Source organism: Quercus lobata, chromosome 9 (assembly GCF_001633185.2).
Source record: "Quercus lobata isolate SW786 chromosome 9, ValleyOak3.0 Primary Assembly, whole genome shotgun sequence".
NCBI lineage: Eukaryota > Viridiplantae > Streptophyta > Magnoliopsida > Fagales > Fagaceae > Quercus > Quercus lobata.
In genome coordinates, this window is record NC_044912.1 from 22657967 (window position 1) to 22672650 (window position 14684).

General features: G+C 34.9%; 1 protein-coding gene and 1 long non-coding RNA gene across 2 annotated transcripts; one reads left to right on the forward strand and one right to left on the reverse strand.

Annotated features, from left to right (window-relative positions):
- Window positions 1-865: 865 nt before the first annotated feature.
- Window positions 866-4680, forward strand: LOC115960705 (MDIS1-interacting receptor like kinase 2-like). Its single transcript, XM_031079676.1, has 2 exons — window positions 866-4169; window positions 4248-4680. Exons 1-2 carry the CDS (start codon window positions 1403-1405, stop codon window positions 4553-4555), a joined length of 3075 nt encoding a protein of 1024 aa, XP_030935536.1. The 5' UTR covers window positions 866-1402; the 3' UTR covers window positions 4556-4680.
- A 3131-nt stretch (window positions 4681-7811) lies between these two features.
- On the reverse strand, window positions 7812-14477 carry LOC115959437. Its single transcript, XR_004084869.1, has 2 exons — window positions 14236-14477; window positions 7812-8383 (listed from the first exon to the last, which is right to left on the reverse strand). It is a non-coding gene; the product is annotated as an uncharacterized LOC115959437 (long non-coding RNA).
- Between the last annotated feature and the right edge of the window lie 207 nt (window positions 14478-14684).

The following is a 14684-nucleotide window of genomic DNA, read 5'->3' on the forward strand; positions in this document are numbered from 1 at the left end:
AAAATTCACATTCAATAAAAGGATATAGTAGGAATTTGAAGGATTTATCATCAAACTAGTTTAGGAAGAAATCTTTTGAGTAAGTCTAATACCAAAACTATTTCCACAACTTTGCCACAACTTGTTCATGTGACGACTTATGAGTGGTGGAATTGTAAACACACATGGACCTACAATTTTTTTCTTACCACTTATAACTCGTCACATAGACAAATTATAGAAATTGTTGTGGTAGTAGACTTACTCAAATTTTTTCATTCTTAGACCAATTTTTTCATGATTTCAAAAATTGGTGCAGTCAAAGAACCAGAAAAGGAAATGGTTCTCAATTTTATGGTCAAACCGGGGTTAGACCATCAAAATATTTAGTTTTGAATAAATAACAATTTAAAAAAAATAAATAAAAAATAAAAAACATATGTGAGTTTAATTATCATGTCATATATTTAGAAAATTAAAATAACAAACCCACACCTTAGATACGATATTATACTATTTAGTTTGAAATTAGCAAAGCATAATAAATTAATAATTATTTTAAAAAATAAATAATAATAAAACTGTACTATTATTTATTATTTAATTTATAAGAATCATTATTTTACATATATAATATATTACATTTTTTTTAGAAAGATATAATATATTACATTAATTATTAATTACTGTTGTTTATTTTTAAGTAAGGAGTCTTATTTTCTTCACGTCAAAGTTGAAAGTAGTCCAAAACCCAAAAACACATACACACTACAGAAAAAGTGAACAACGACTCTTTTATAATAATAAAAATAAATAAATAAATCTCTATTAAAAAGCCATTAAATACCCTACCACCTACCCCCACACGCAGCCCACTTGTTTCTCTTGTTCTTTTTGCCAGCTACCTCATCTCAGTCATTCATCCCCACTTTTTCTAAGCCACTCTAGTTGACTCTTTGATTGCATTGCTTGCTTGTGGCTGCTTAGATGCTCCATTGAATCCCTCTCCTCAACCACTTTATTTTTTGGGGGGCTTTTTCTTCAGATCAATGGCAAACAATGGCCATGGATGATGGCTTGTTGTTCAGATCTTCTGCGTTTTGGTGTTTTAAACGAACCGTTCTATAACCGGTTGAACCGTCCCGGTCCGATTTTTAAACCCATTGTTTTTTTTTTTCCTTGATTGGTTGGCAGTTTTGCTTTTAAAATATGCGTCACCAACTAATCAAATTCAATATGCTTTTAAGCGTGAAGACTGAAAGAAAAGTCAAATTCAATGATCCAACTAGTCAATTCCCTTTTTTTTTCTTTCCCATCACAGTGAAAACGGACCAAAATCTTAAGACTTATAAATGCTGTGGGGAGAGCTCAGACATTTTACATAGAATTCTGAATCAGTTTGCAACTTGTAAAAGAAAGACACATGGCATTGACTAGCTTCAAAAAAGTGTTTTCTCTCGTTGCTCTGTTCGCGTTGGTCATGTTACGTTTCTCATTCAATGTTGCTTCTGTTTCTGTGAAAGAAGAGGCAGAGGCAGAAATAGATGCTCTACTCAAATGGAAAGCCAGTCTTCAAAATGAAACAGTGTCACAGCCACCCCTGCCTTCATGGACTCTCCTTCCAAATAATGCAACCAATGCTTCCAACAATCAAAACACCAGCTCAACCCCATGCAGTTGGTTTGGCGTTTCTTGCACCCATGCCGAAAGTGTTACTAGATTAAACCTGACGAACTCAGGCCTGAAAGGTACACTTCATGAATTTCCATTCTCATCTCTCCTTAGTCTTGTTTATGTTGATCTTAGCATGAATGAACTCTTTGGTACAGTCCCTTTTGAAATTAGTCACCTCTCCAAACTCATATATATTAATCTGTCCTTTAATAACTTTTCGGCGCAAATCCCACCACAGATTGGCCTACTGACCCATCTTAAGGAGTTGGACCTTAGTGAAAATCAGTTAAACGGCTCAATTCCCATAGAAATAGGTAATTTGAGCAACCTGGCTTACTTGTATCTCAATAATAATCAACTCTCTGCCTCCATTCCACCAGAAATTGGAAACCTTACCAATTTACTTATTCTTGAAATAAGTCACAACAATCTAAAAGGTTTCATCCCTCCTAGTATTGGAAAATTTGAAAAGCTAATATGGTTGCACATGTATGAAAATCAGCTCTCTGGCACCATCCCCATAGAAATAGGGAATTTGAAGTCTCTTGTATCTATAGGCCTTTATACAAATTATCTTTCTGGATCCATACCCAAGTCGTTAGGAACTCTGAGCAACATATCTATCTTATATTTATATGAAAATCAACTTTCTGGCACCATTCCAGAAGAATTAGGAAACTTGAAGTCCATAATTGACCTTGATCTCAGCATAAATCAGTTAAATGGTACTGTTCCAATTTCCTTGGGCAATTTGAGCAACTTAGAATGGTTATCCCTCCGCGATAATCAATTTTCTGGTCCCATTCCTCAACAGATAGGAAATCTAACAAAGTTGGCTGTGCTACAGCTGGATACAAACAACTTCACTGGTTTTTTGCCTCAAAACTTATGCCAAAGTGGTTCTCTTCAAAAATTGTCCGCAAATGACAATCATCTCATAGGTCCAATTCCAAAAACTTTGAGGAATTGCACAAGCTTAATAAGAATCCGCCTTCAAGCCAACAAATTCTTTGGAAATATATCTGACGATTTTGGTGGCTATAGTAACCTGGAGTTTGTAGACCTCAGCTACAATAGATTTTATGGTGAAATCTCACACAATTGGGGGAGGTGTCCACAACTAACTACCCTACGGATTGCTGGGAACAATATTAGTGGTGGCATACCACCTAATATTGGAAACATCATTCAATTCCAGGAACTTGATCTTTCTTATAATGGGTTAGTTGGGAAGCTTCCAAAGGAATTTGGGAAGTTGACTTCTTTGGTGAAGTTGAAGTTGAATGGAAATCAACTTTCTAGTGATATACCTTTGGAGCTTGGATCATTAACAAATCTTGACTATCTAGATCTATCCAATAATAGATTTGATAAGTCAATCCCTAGAAATATAGGGAACCTTTTGAAACTAAACTATTTGAATATGAGCAACAACAAGTTTAGCCATGATATTCCAATTCAAATGTGTGTTTTATCCCATTTGTCCAAGCTAGATTTAAGTCATAACTTGCTCGAAGGAGAGATACCTTCACAAATTGGCAATCTTCAGAGCTTGGAGATGTTGAATGTCTCCCACAATAACCTATCTGGTGTTATTCCAATTGCTTTTGAAGAAATGCACGGCCTTTCTTATGTGGACATATCCTATAATAAGTTGGAGGGTCATCTTCCCAATAGCAAAGCATTTCAAGATGCTTCCGTAGAAGCACTACAAGGTAATAAAGGGTTGTGTGGAAATGTTACCGGATTGCAACCATGTATGGCAAGAAGACAAGTTTCAAAGAAGGGGCACAAAATCATTTTCTTGATCATTTTTCCTCTTTTTGGAACACTTTCAATTGTAATGATGTTTCTTGGAATTTTCTTCATTTATCAAAGAAAAAGGAAGCACCCTTGCACAAACCAAGCAAATAACATGTACGATGAAAAGGTGTTTTCGATAGCAACTTTCGATGGAAGAGCAATGTACGAGGAAATCATTGAAGCAACCCATGGTTTTGATGCTATGTTTTGCATTGGAAAGGGAGGACAAGGAACCGTCTATAAAGCAAATCTACCATCAGGAAACATAGTGGCAATAAAGAAACTCCAATCTTTGGGTGATGGTGAGATTGCACAACAAAAAGAGTTCTTCAATGAGATAAGAGCATTAACAGAAATTCGACATCGAAATATTGTTAAATTTCATGGCTTTTGTTCACATTCACAATACTCATTTTTGATTTATGAGTACCTTGAAAAGGGTAGCTTGGACACAATTTTGAGGAATGATGGAGAAGCTAAAGAATTGGACTGGAATAAGAGGGTGAACATCATCAAAGGTGTGGCTCTTGCTTTGTTTTACATGCACCATGATTGCTCACCGCCAATTGTTCATAGGGACATATCAAGCAAAAATATTTTGCTGGACTCTCAATATGAGGCTCATGTTTCAGACTTTGGCATAGCTAAGTTTCTTAATTCAGACTCATCCAATTGGACTTCACTTGCCGGCACATACGGATATATTGCACCAGGTAATATACCCCATTTTAAAATTAATGTAGAACATAGAGTACATGAATACATTGGCGTAATATTATGTTTGTTTGCAGAGCTTGCTTATACAATGAAGATAACTGAGAAATGCGATGTTTATAGCTTTGGAGTTTGGGCTATTGAAGTGATCAACGGAAGACATCCAGGTGAAATGATCCCCATTCTATCTGCTTCAATTGTGGGGCAGAATTTATTGTTGAGAGATTTGTTAGACATACGCCTTCCACCTCCCACAGTTCAGGTTGAAAGTCAATTGATGGTCATCACAAAGCTGGCAATTACATGCTTGCATGCTAATCCAGAATGTAGACCAACTATGCACATGATTTCTCAACTATTATCAACTCCAAATCCACTTTCCTAGGGTCACACAGTCTCACCAGGAAAGCAAGGATATAGTGAATTGTTTGGAATGCTATATAATCTATCAAATTTACGCTGCTGTAAGCGATTGCCTTTTTAAGATTATGTAATGCCTCTCGAGTACAACTAGCACTTTCACTGCAAGTATACAATGTGATGATATATGCTTTATTGCCTTTTTGGTATGCATTAAAAAGACTTCAAATGTAAAATAAAGATTAGGGACGTATTGTAGTGATCTTTGGTTTTCATCATTTATATTCCAACTGATTTAGTTAAGGCATATCAAAACAAGAAGAAGAAGAAAGATGTAGTTTCAATATGCTCTGCATATCCCTGTTGTGAAACTCCAATCTTTGGGTGATGGCGAGATTGCACAACAAAAAGAGTTCTTCAATGAGATAAGAGCATTAACAGAAATTCAACATCAAAATATTGTTAAATTTCATGGCTTTTGTTCACATTCACAGTACTCTTTTTTGATTTATGAGTATCTTGAAAAGGGTAGCTTGGACAAAATTTTGAGGAATGATGGAGAAGCTAAAGAATTGGAATAGAATAAGAGGGTGAACATCATCAAAGGTGTGGCTCTTGCTTTGTTTTACATGCACCATGATTGCTCACCGCCAATTGTTCATAGGGACATATCAAGCAAAAATATTTTGCTGGACTCTCAATATGAGGCTCATGTTTCAGACTTTGGCATAGCTAAGTTTCTTAATTCAGACTCATCCAATTGGACTTCACTTGCCGGCACATACAAATATATTGCACCAAGTAATATACCCCATTTTAAAATTAATGTAGAACATAGAGTACATGAATACATTGGCGTAATATTATGTTTGTTTGCAGAGCTTGCTTATACAATGAAGATAACTGAGAAATGCGATGTTTATAGCTTTGGAGTTTGGGCTATTGAAGTGATCAACGGAAGACATCCAGGTGAAATGATCCCCATTCTATCTGCTTCAATTGTGGGGCAGAATTTATTGTTGAGAGATTTGTTAGACATACGCCTTCCACCTCCCACAGTTCAGGTTGAAAGTCAATTGATGGTCATCACAAAGCTGGCAATTACATGCTTGCATGCTAATCCAGAATGTAGACCAACTATGCACATTATTTCTCAACTATTATCAACTCCAAATCCACTTTCCTAGGGTCACACAGTCTCACCAGGAAAGCAAGGATATAGTGAATTGTTTGGAATGCTATATAATCTATCAAATTTACGTTGCTGTAAGCGATTGCCTTTTTAAGATTATGTAATGCCTCTCGAGTACAACTAGCACTTTCACTGCAAGTATCTACAATGTGATGATATATGCTTTATTGCCTTTTTGGTATGCATTAAAAAGACTTCAAATGTAAAATAAAGATTAGGGACGTATTGTAGTGATCTTTGGTTTTCATCATTTATATTCCAACTGATTTAGTTAAGGCATATCAAAACAAGAAGAAGAAGAAAGATGTAGTTTCAATATGCTCTGCATATCCCTGTTGTGAAACTCCAATCTTTGGGTGATGGCGAGATTGCACAACAAAAAGAGTTCTTCAATGAGATAAGAGCATTAACAGAAATTCAACATCAAAATATTGTTAAATTTCATGGCTTTTGTTCACATTCACAGTACTCTTTTTTGATTTATGAGTATCTTGAAAAGGGTAGCTTGGACAAAATTTTGAGGAATGATGGAGAAGCTAAAGAATTGGACTAGAATAAGAGGGTGAACATCATCAAAGGTGTGGCTCTTGCTTTGTTTTACATGCACCATGATTGGTCATTGCCAATTGTTCATAGGGACATATCAAGCAAAAATATTTTGCCTGACTCTCAATATGAGGCTCATGTTTCAGACTTTGGCATAGCTAAGCTTCTTAATTTAGACTCATCTAGTTGGACTTCACTTGCCGGCACATACGGATATATTGCACCAGGTAATGTACTCTAGTTTAAAATTAATGTAGAACATAGAGTATATGAACAGATTTGCATGATACTATGTTTGTTTGCAAAGCTTGCTTATACAATGAAAATAACTGAGAAATGCGATGTTTATAGTTTTGGAGTTTTGGCTATTGAAGTGATCAAAGGAGGACATCTAGGTGAAATTATCCCCATTCTATCTGCTTCAATTGTGGAAAAGAATTTATTGTTGAAAGATTTGTTAGACATGCGCCTTCCACCTCCCACCGTTCAGGTTGAGAGTCAACTACTGTTCATCACAAAGCTTGCAATTGCATGCTTGCATGCTAACCCAACCTGTAGACCAACCATGCACATGGTTTCTCAACAGTTATCCCCAAATGCACTTTCCTAGGGGCCTCGCCAGGACCAGCAAGGATATAGTGATTTGTTTGGATTGCGATATAATCTATCAAATTTATGTTGCCGAAGGCAATTGTTTGTTTAAGATTATGTAATGGCTAGAGTACTACTAGATCATTAATTGCAGGTTCTAATAAATTACTGCTGGTAAGTGTAACTCAGATTTCAGGACACAGTACATGATACATGTTTGGATGGCTATTTTGAATTCGGTATGCATTATAAAGATTTCGAATGTAATATAAAGAGTAAGGACTTAATATGGTGATGGATTTAGTCATTTTTTTAATTTCAACTGATTTAGTTAAGGCGTATTAAAAATAAGTAATGGGGAAGATTTCAGTTTTAAAATGCTCTGTATTTCCCTGTTGTGAAAATCGCATATTTAGATGCAAGATCCTTCCTGGCCAATGATGGTGACATTTCTTGTCTACAAGGTTTCATCAAGGAATGCAAGCAATCCAATACCTCTTGTCACCCTTTCAAAAAAAACAAAGAGCTAGCTTTTAACCTTTTAATAACAAAATTACATCGATATTAAGAAGGCATCTGCTTCTTGAGGCTGCAACTTTGAAGCGGTCTATCACTTTATCATGGTAATGCAGGAAATAGTTTTAAAATATATATATTTGATTTGAGCGAACTCTAACCCACTTAATTAACTCTTCAAGTTAGCTTCTGTTTTCCAATGCTCAAAAGTTATAACTTTGAAGCGGTCTATTAATTTTTTTTCTGCTACTTATAGTCAACCACATCAGAGTTATGATAAAAGTTGTCCATGAACTTTCTCTTTTAACCTTTACAAATATTATATAGATGAGTTAAAATATTCTACAATAAGAAAGATAAGAAGATTTTTTTCTTTATGATAATCATAGTTTTTAGTAAGCTATTTAATTTTATTTAATTATTAATACATTTACCATTTTTCTGAACTTTGAAGTAACTTTATCAAATAATATTACACTGTACCAATTGGTTTTCAAGGCCTCTACCACTGTCAATAACTAATACAGTATTACTAAATAAACTATACGAGCCATGATATTGATACCCTATGAAAAGATGAGTCTTTAAACAAGTATTGAGAAACTGAGAAGACCAAAACCAATACAAATTGAGATGACCAAAACCAATGAAAACCTTTCAGGAGGGGAGGCTTCAGCTTCAGAGGGTGGCAATAATACGTGGGCAAGCTTAATGGCATCTTTGTTGCAACTGATGACGAGGTTGAAGCAGAGATATCTTCCATAAGGTTGGACATTTTCAAAGATGCATATTGCAGATGTGAGAGTCCACAATGAACTTGAGGTCCACAGTAACAAATACACCATTTTCGTACATCTCAGCCGCTCCTTTCAAATATAGGTTTTTGATTGTTAAATGAGGTGGAGCCATCAGGAGCCCTCCGATTATGGATACCATGTTCACACCTCGATCCATAGGTCAGGCCCATGTTGTCTTCTCGGCTAGGGTTTTTGATAGAGCGTGCCACAACTAATCAAATGCAAATTTTTAGTCAATTCAATTGCATGAGAAAAGCTAATTTAGAAAAAAATATGTTATTAATTAAATTGTAATTAACAATTGCTAAAAAGTAAAATGCACTTGAAATCATTGTAGTATTAACTTGTTAATTAAAAGAAAACTGCTACGTCAACAAAATTTTCACAATACTTTCACAAAAAATCTTAAGTAGCAAATTATTACTAGTTTGCCCGCCAATAACAAACAGTAACAACCTTCCAGTTAATATTTGTTGTGAAAGTGTTGTGAATATAAAATTTATCTAATAAAATGTGACTATAGTAAGTTCCTCACCCAAAAAATAAAAATAATAATAAAGAACGAAAAAATATTAAAATCTGGAACATTGGGCTAACTTCAACTTCAAAATAAAAAATATATAAATAATCATAATTTCACATATAAACAATAAAGTAAAGTGATAGCATAAATTCCTTGTTTCTCTTTTCAAACCACTCTATCCTCCCAAAATTAGAGCTTTTGACTTCAAAACTCTGATCTATAGGATACGTTTTTAACTAGGTACACTTAATCATCTAAATATTTAACTTTTTAAACCACTTAAAATAAATATAATATAAAATTTACCCAGACCAATCTTGGAATTTCTTTTAAAAAACTGCACTTTAAAGTATAAAAACAATTGTGCAATAAAAATTGAAATTCCAAACTATTCAAGAGGTTGATTCTTATATGTCCACCCATAAGTCAACCACTCTTTAATAGTCTGTCAAGCTGTTCTTATCCTATATATCCAAGTATGTATAAGGCAACTAACCTTTAATTGTTTGTCCATTCCTATACAAACTAGATCAGTATTATAATCAAATAATTATAATAATGTTTTGGAAATCTTATAGTTCATATAATTTTTTTCCCTCTAAATATTTTAGAAGGACTGTTGCAGAAATGGCTTTGAGACCAGCTCCCCTAAGGGAAAGCATAGGAGGAGGAGAACAAGTGGTGGCGCACTGGAGGGGCAGCTGAGACTATGCTCAAGTTCTACACAGATGATGCCCAATGTAGTTCTTGTCATGAGCATGAGCACCAGCTTCATAGGTCATAGCCTTTGTTGACATACTTCATGTCAGGGGTAAACTGTACTTCGTGCATAGAGAGGCTTAGAACTTAGAAGGGTACTATAACAACAGGATACTAAGTCCAATGGTGTTAAACTTTGGGTTAAATGAATAAGGGGCTTGTTAATTTACGAAAGGTAGACTTCAATTTGTAAACCCTTCTAATGACTGAAACAACTGTAGTTTGTCTGTTTCTCTTACTTAGAAAAATAGGTTGCAGAAGGTGGTTAGTGGTTACATTTCTCTGAACTTCTTGTTTCAACGCCCAAGCATTTAATTTTTAGATCTCCTAAAGAACAAGATATAGTCATTGGAAAACATTGCTGTTATATGGTTGGCAATCGTATGATTAGCATTGGAAAACTTCTGTGTGATATTTTGTGGTGGGACAGACACACAAATAAGGGTCACAACTTAACTGATGAATTATCATATTCAGAAATTCACTTTTGCGGTTTCGCCGGTTGCCACTATGAAAAGAAATACTAAATAATTTTAACATTCTACCGGACAATAGAGTTTATTCAACTTCTACTTCTACCTACCTAACCCATGCAACATATATGATCTCTCTTCAACATCATAAAGGGAAAAGAACAGAAAAAGAAAAAAGCACCATACAGAAAACGTGTGGCCATTGAATCCATTTTTTCAATGCTCAAGTGCATATGGTTCCAAATTTTCCAGAGAGAACTCCCAGGCCAAGACTTGAAATACAAGCTTCCTCATTTTTATGCTCCATTGGCAATTGTATCGTATATTTTGCTTGGAATTTCTTCCTAGTTATTGAGATATAATGAAAAAGATTTTGGAGACTTTTCACATTGGATCTTTCCTTTTTCTTGACTGGGAAAATGACAATCTTTCCACATCAAAACAGTCAAAAAGTAAGTCATCCATTATGTCAGATCCCTGTTTCTCTTTGCATTTAACAATGGAAATTGACCTCAGAGACTTACCAAATCTTAGATCCTGTAAATAGTAGTGTAAGAAATTCCTGGGGAAGCTTTGATATACAATGGTATGGATATGTTTGCAATTTGTAAAACAAAGACCATGGCATTGTCTACCTTGAATAAGTTACTTTCCCCTGTTTCCCTAGTCGTATTGGCCATGTTACATTCCTCATTTGTTGCTGATTCTGTTTCTGTAAATAAAGAGGCAGAGACAGATGCTTTACTCAATTGGAAAGCCAGTCTTGAAAATGAAACCCAGCCACTCCTGTCTTCTTGGACTCTACCTCCTAATAATGCAACCAATTCTTTTAATGATCAAAACACCAGCTCAATCCCATGCAGCTGGTTCAGCATTTCTTGCAGCCATGCAGGAAGTGTAATTAAATTAAAACTGACTAACACAGGCTTAAAAGGAATTTTCATTCTCATCTCTCCCTAATCTTGCATGTGTTGATCTTAGCACGAATGAACTCTATGGTACAGTCCCTATTGAATTACTTACCTATCCAAGCTAATATATCTTGCTCTGCCCTCAATTTCTCAACGAGTAGGTCAATTAGAGTCTCTTAATAACCTTTTTTTTGTATGCCAACCATCTCAGTGGTCACATTCCCATTTCTTTAGGTAATTTAAGCAATTTAGATAATCAACTCTCTGGTTCTATTCCTCCAGAAATCGGGAAAGCTCCCCAATTTAGTTGAACTTGACATAAACAACAACAGTCTAACAGGCCCAATCCCTTCTAGTATTGGAAACTTAGAATAGCTAACATTTTTGCATAAATACAACAATCAACCCTTAGCATATCAAGAAAAAACTCTAAGGCTACATTCCCCCAGAAATAGGAAATTCAAAATCCCTCATCTCTTTAAGACTTGAGAGAAATAATTTCCCTAGCTCAATTCCTACATCATTAGGTACACTCTGCAACCCAACTCTTTGGAAATATATCTGAAGATTTTGTTCTCTATAGAAACCTGCAGTACAATGATCTAAGTTACAACAGATTTTATGGTGAAATCTCTCACAATCGGAGTAGGTGTCCACAGCTAAGTACCCTACAGATTGCTGGAAACAATATTAGTGGTGGCATACCCCTTGAAATCGGAAACTCCATTCAACTTCATGTGCTTGATCTTTCTTCTAATCACTTTAGTTGGGAAGCTACCAAATGAATTTGGGAAGTTGACTACTTTGTTGGCATTGATGTTAAATGGAAATCAACTTTCTGAAAATATACCTCCACAGCTTGGATCATTAACAAATCTTGAGTATCTAGATCTGTCTATTAATAGATTTGACAAATCAATCCCCATAAATATAGGGAACCTTTTAAAACTAAACTATTTGAACATGAGAAACAAGAAGTTTAGCCATGACATTCCAGTTCAAATATGTAATTTAGCTCATTTTCCCTGGCTAGATCTAAGTCATAACTCGCTCAAAGGAAAGATATCTTCACAAATTGGCAATTTCAAAGCTTAGAGATGTTGAACATCTCACACAATAACGTTTTTGGTTTTATTCACATTGATTTTGAAGAAATGCGTTGGTTGTCATATGTAGACATATCCTATAATAAGTTGGAGGGTCCTCTTCCCAATAGCAAAGCATTTAAACAAGCTCACATAGAAGCACTACAAGGTAATAAAGGGTTGTGTGGAATTGTTACAGGATTGCAATCCTCTCTAGTAGGAAGACATATTTTGAAAGAGGGACACAATATCATTCTCTTAATCATTATCCCTTTTTTAGGAACACTTTCACTTGTATTGATATTTCTTAGAATTTTCTTCATTTTTCTTTGAAAATTGAAGCACCCTCATACAGACCAAACGCATAACATGGATGAAGAAAAAGTGTTTTCGATATCAACTTTTGATGGAGGAGCAATGTACAAGGAAATCGTTAAAGTGACCTAGGGCTTTGATGCTTTGTTTTGCATTGGAAAGGGAGGACAAGGAATTGTCTATAAAGAAAATCTAACATCAGGAAACAAAGTCACGGTGAAAGAACTTAGATCCTTGCATGATGGTGGGATTGAATAGCAAAATGAGTTCTTAAATGAGATAAGGACATTAACAGAAATCTGAAATCAAAATATTGTAAAACTGCATGGCTTTTGTTTACATTCACAATTCTCAATTTTGATTTACAAGTACCTTGAAAGGGGGATTGGCCACAATTTTGAGCAATTATGGAGGAGCAAAAGAATTGGATTGGAACAAGAGGGTGAATATCGTCAAAGGTGTGGCTCACGCTCTATCTTACATGGACCATGATTGGTCACCACTAATTTTTCATAGGGACATATCAAGTAAAAATGTTTTGTTGGATTCAGAATATAAGGCTCATGTTTCAGACTTTGGCATAGCTAAGCTTCTTAATCAAGACTCATCCAATTGAACTTCACTTGCCGGCATATATAGTTATGTTGCACCAGGTAATGTACTTATTTGTTCAATCAATATAGAATATAGATCATATGTATATATTGCCATAATATTATGCTTTTTTGTAGAGATTGCCTATATGATGAAGATAACTGAGAAATGCAACGTGTTTAGCTTTGGAAATTTGGAATTGAAGTGATCAAAGGAAGGCATCCTAGCGAAATCATCTCCATCATATCTACTTCATCCATGGAGGAGAAATTATTGTCGAAAGATTTGTTAGACCAATGCATTCCACCTCCCATGTTTTAGGCTGAGAATCAACTGATACTCATCATAAAGCTGGAAATTGAATGCTTACATGCTAATCCAGAATCTAGACCAACTACACTCATGGTCTCTCAGGTGTTATCAAGCCTAAGTGCACTTTCCTAGAGCCATCCACAGATTGACTAAGACAAGCAAGGATATGAATTATATGGGACACTAAATTTAGTCAAATTTAAGCAACTAAAGGAAATTGTTTGTTTAAGGTTATGTAATGCCTAGTATACTACTAGATCTTTAGTTGCAAGTATCCAACTTAATGTTTGATTGGCTATTTTATCAAATCTTCAAAAATAAAATACAGATTAGGGACGTATTATAATGATCTTTGGTTTTAGAAATTTATATTCCAACTGAGGCGACATAAAAAGTAATGGAAAAATTTTTATTCATAGTTTGCACTATTGTCAAAATCACATATTTCGATGCAAGATCAGTATCCGTTTAATTTGTTCACTCATGCTTTCAATTTTATTTGCCCATTTACACATGCTTTTAATTTTCTTTTTCTTAATAAAACAAAGCCATTGACAAATGAGGATCAAGTGCACAAAATTCTAGAATGTCCATGAACTAAATTGATCTGTAAATGGCATGCGTGAATTCAGAAGGCAAAGAAATTTTATTGTTGTCATGCATAGCAAGATTTTATTGTGCCATAGTTGGATTATAAAACGAAAGAATGCTAGCTATTAAATGAATTCCAAGTGCCATACAACCAATATGTCCGTGCGACCCAAAATGAGTCTACTGCAAATTCAAAGGACTAGTTACGAAAAACGAATCCATCCAAAGTAAACTGGTGACTTCGGCGTTTGTCAAATAGTTTATACACAATACCCAATTGCATATCAGATGCTCTTATACTAGAATACTGTGAAACGGTTCTAGTTAAGTTGGATGTTGCAATCAAACAAACACACAAGCTTTCTAAACAATCAGACAGAAAATTTACAAAAGAGAAACATAAACTCGAGATCCAAATAAATAGAAGCATGTGAATGACAAAGATCGAAAGTTTCATAGAAGAATCGGAGAGAGAGAGAGAGAGAGAGAGAGAACGCTACCTAATTCGGTAGGAAAAGCGAGGTGGGTCCTCCCTAGCTGTATCAAACCACCGGCCTCCTTCTTCTTCTGCATAAATTTATTCAGTCACGGTTAAATCTCCCCAAAGACGGCCACAATTTCCCCAAATTTTTGTTTGGCACCGTTTTTAAAATCACCAATCACAGTCAAGCCACGTGATATTGCAAAACTATTTTTTTTTTGGGGCAGGGGAACAATGTTTTGTTCTTGAGCCACAATTTTTAATTTGGAATCAATTTGGTTCCAATAGTTAACTCAATATGAGTTGCATTATAAATACAAACTATTTTACAATATTTTTACATAATGTTGATGTGGACAGCCTCTTATTAGTTTTCATTTAGTCCACCATTAATATCACATTTTCATTTATCAATAATCACTCACCACATCAACAATTTATAAATTTTTTATAAAATAGTTTGTATCT

Excerpts from the sequence above, each read along its gene's own strand:
- LOC115960705 (XM_031079676.1), top strand. The coding sequence starts at position 1,403 with ATGGCATTGACTAGCTTCAAAAAAGTGTTTTCTCTCGTTGCTCTGTTC. Across the intron at positions 4,170-4,247 it reads ATACGGATATATTGCACCAG|AGCTTGCTTATACAATGAAG; the intron begins GTAATATACCCC and ends GTTTGTTTGCAG.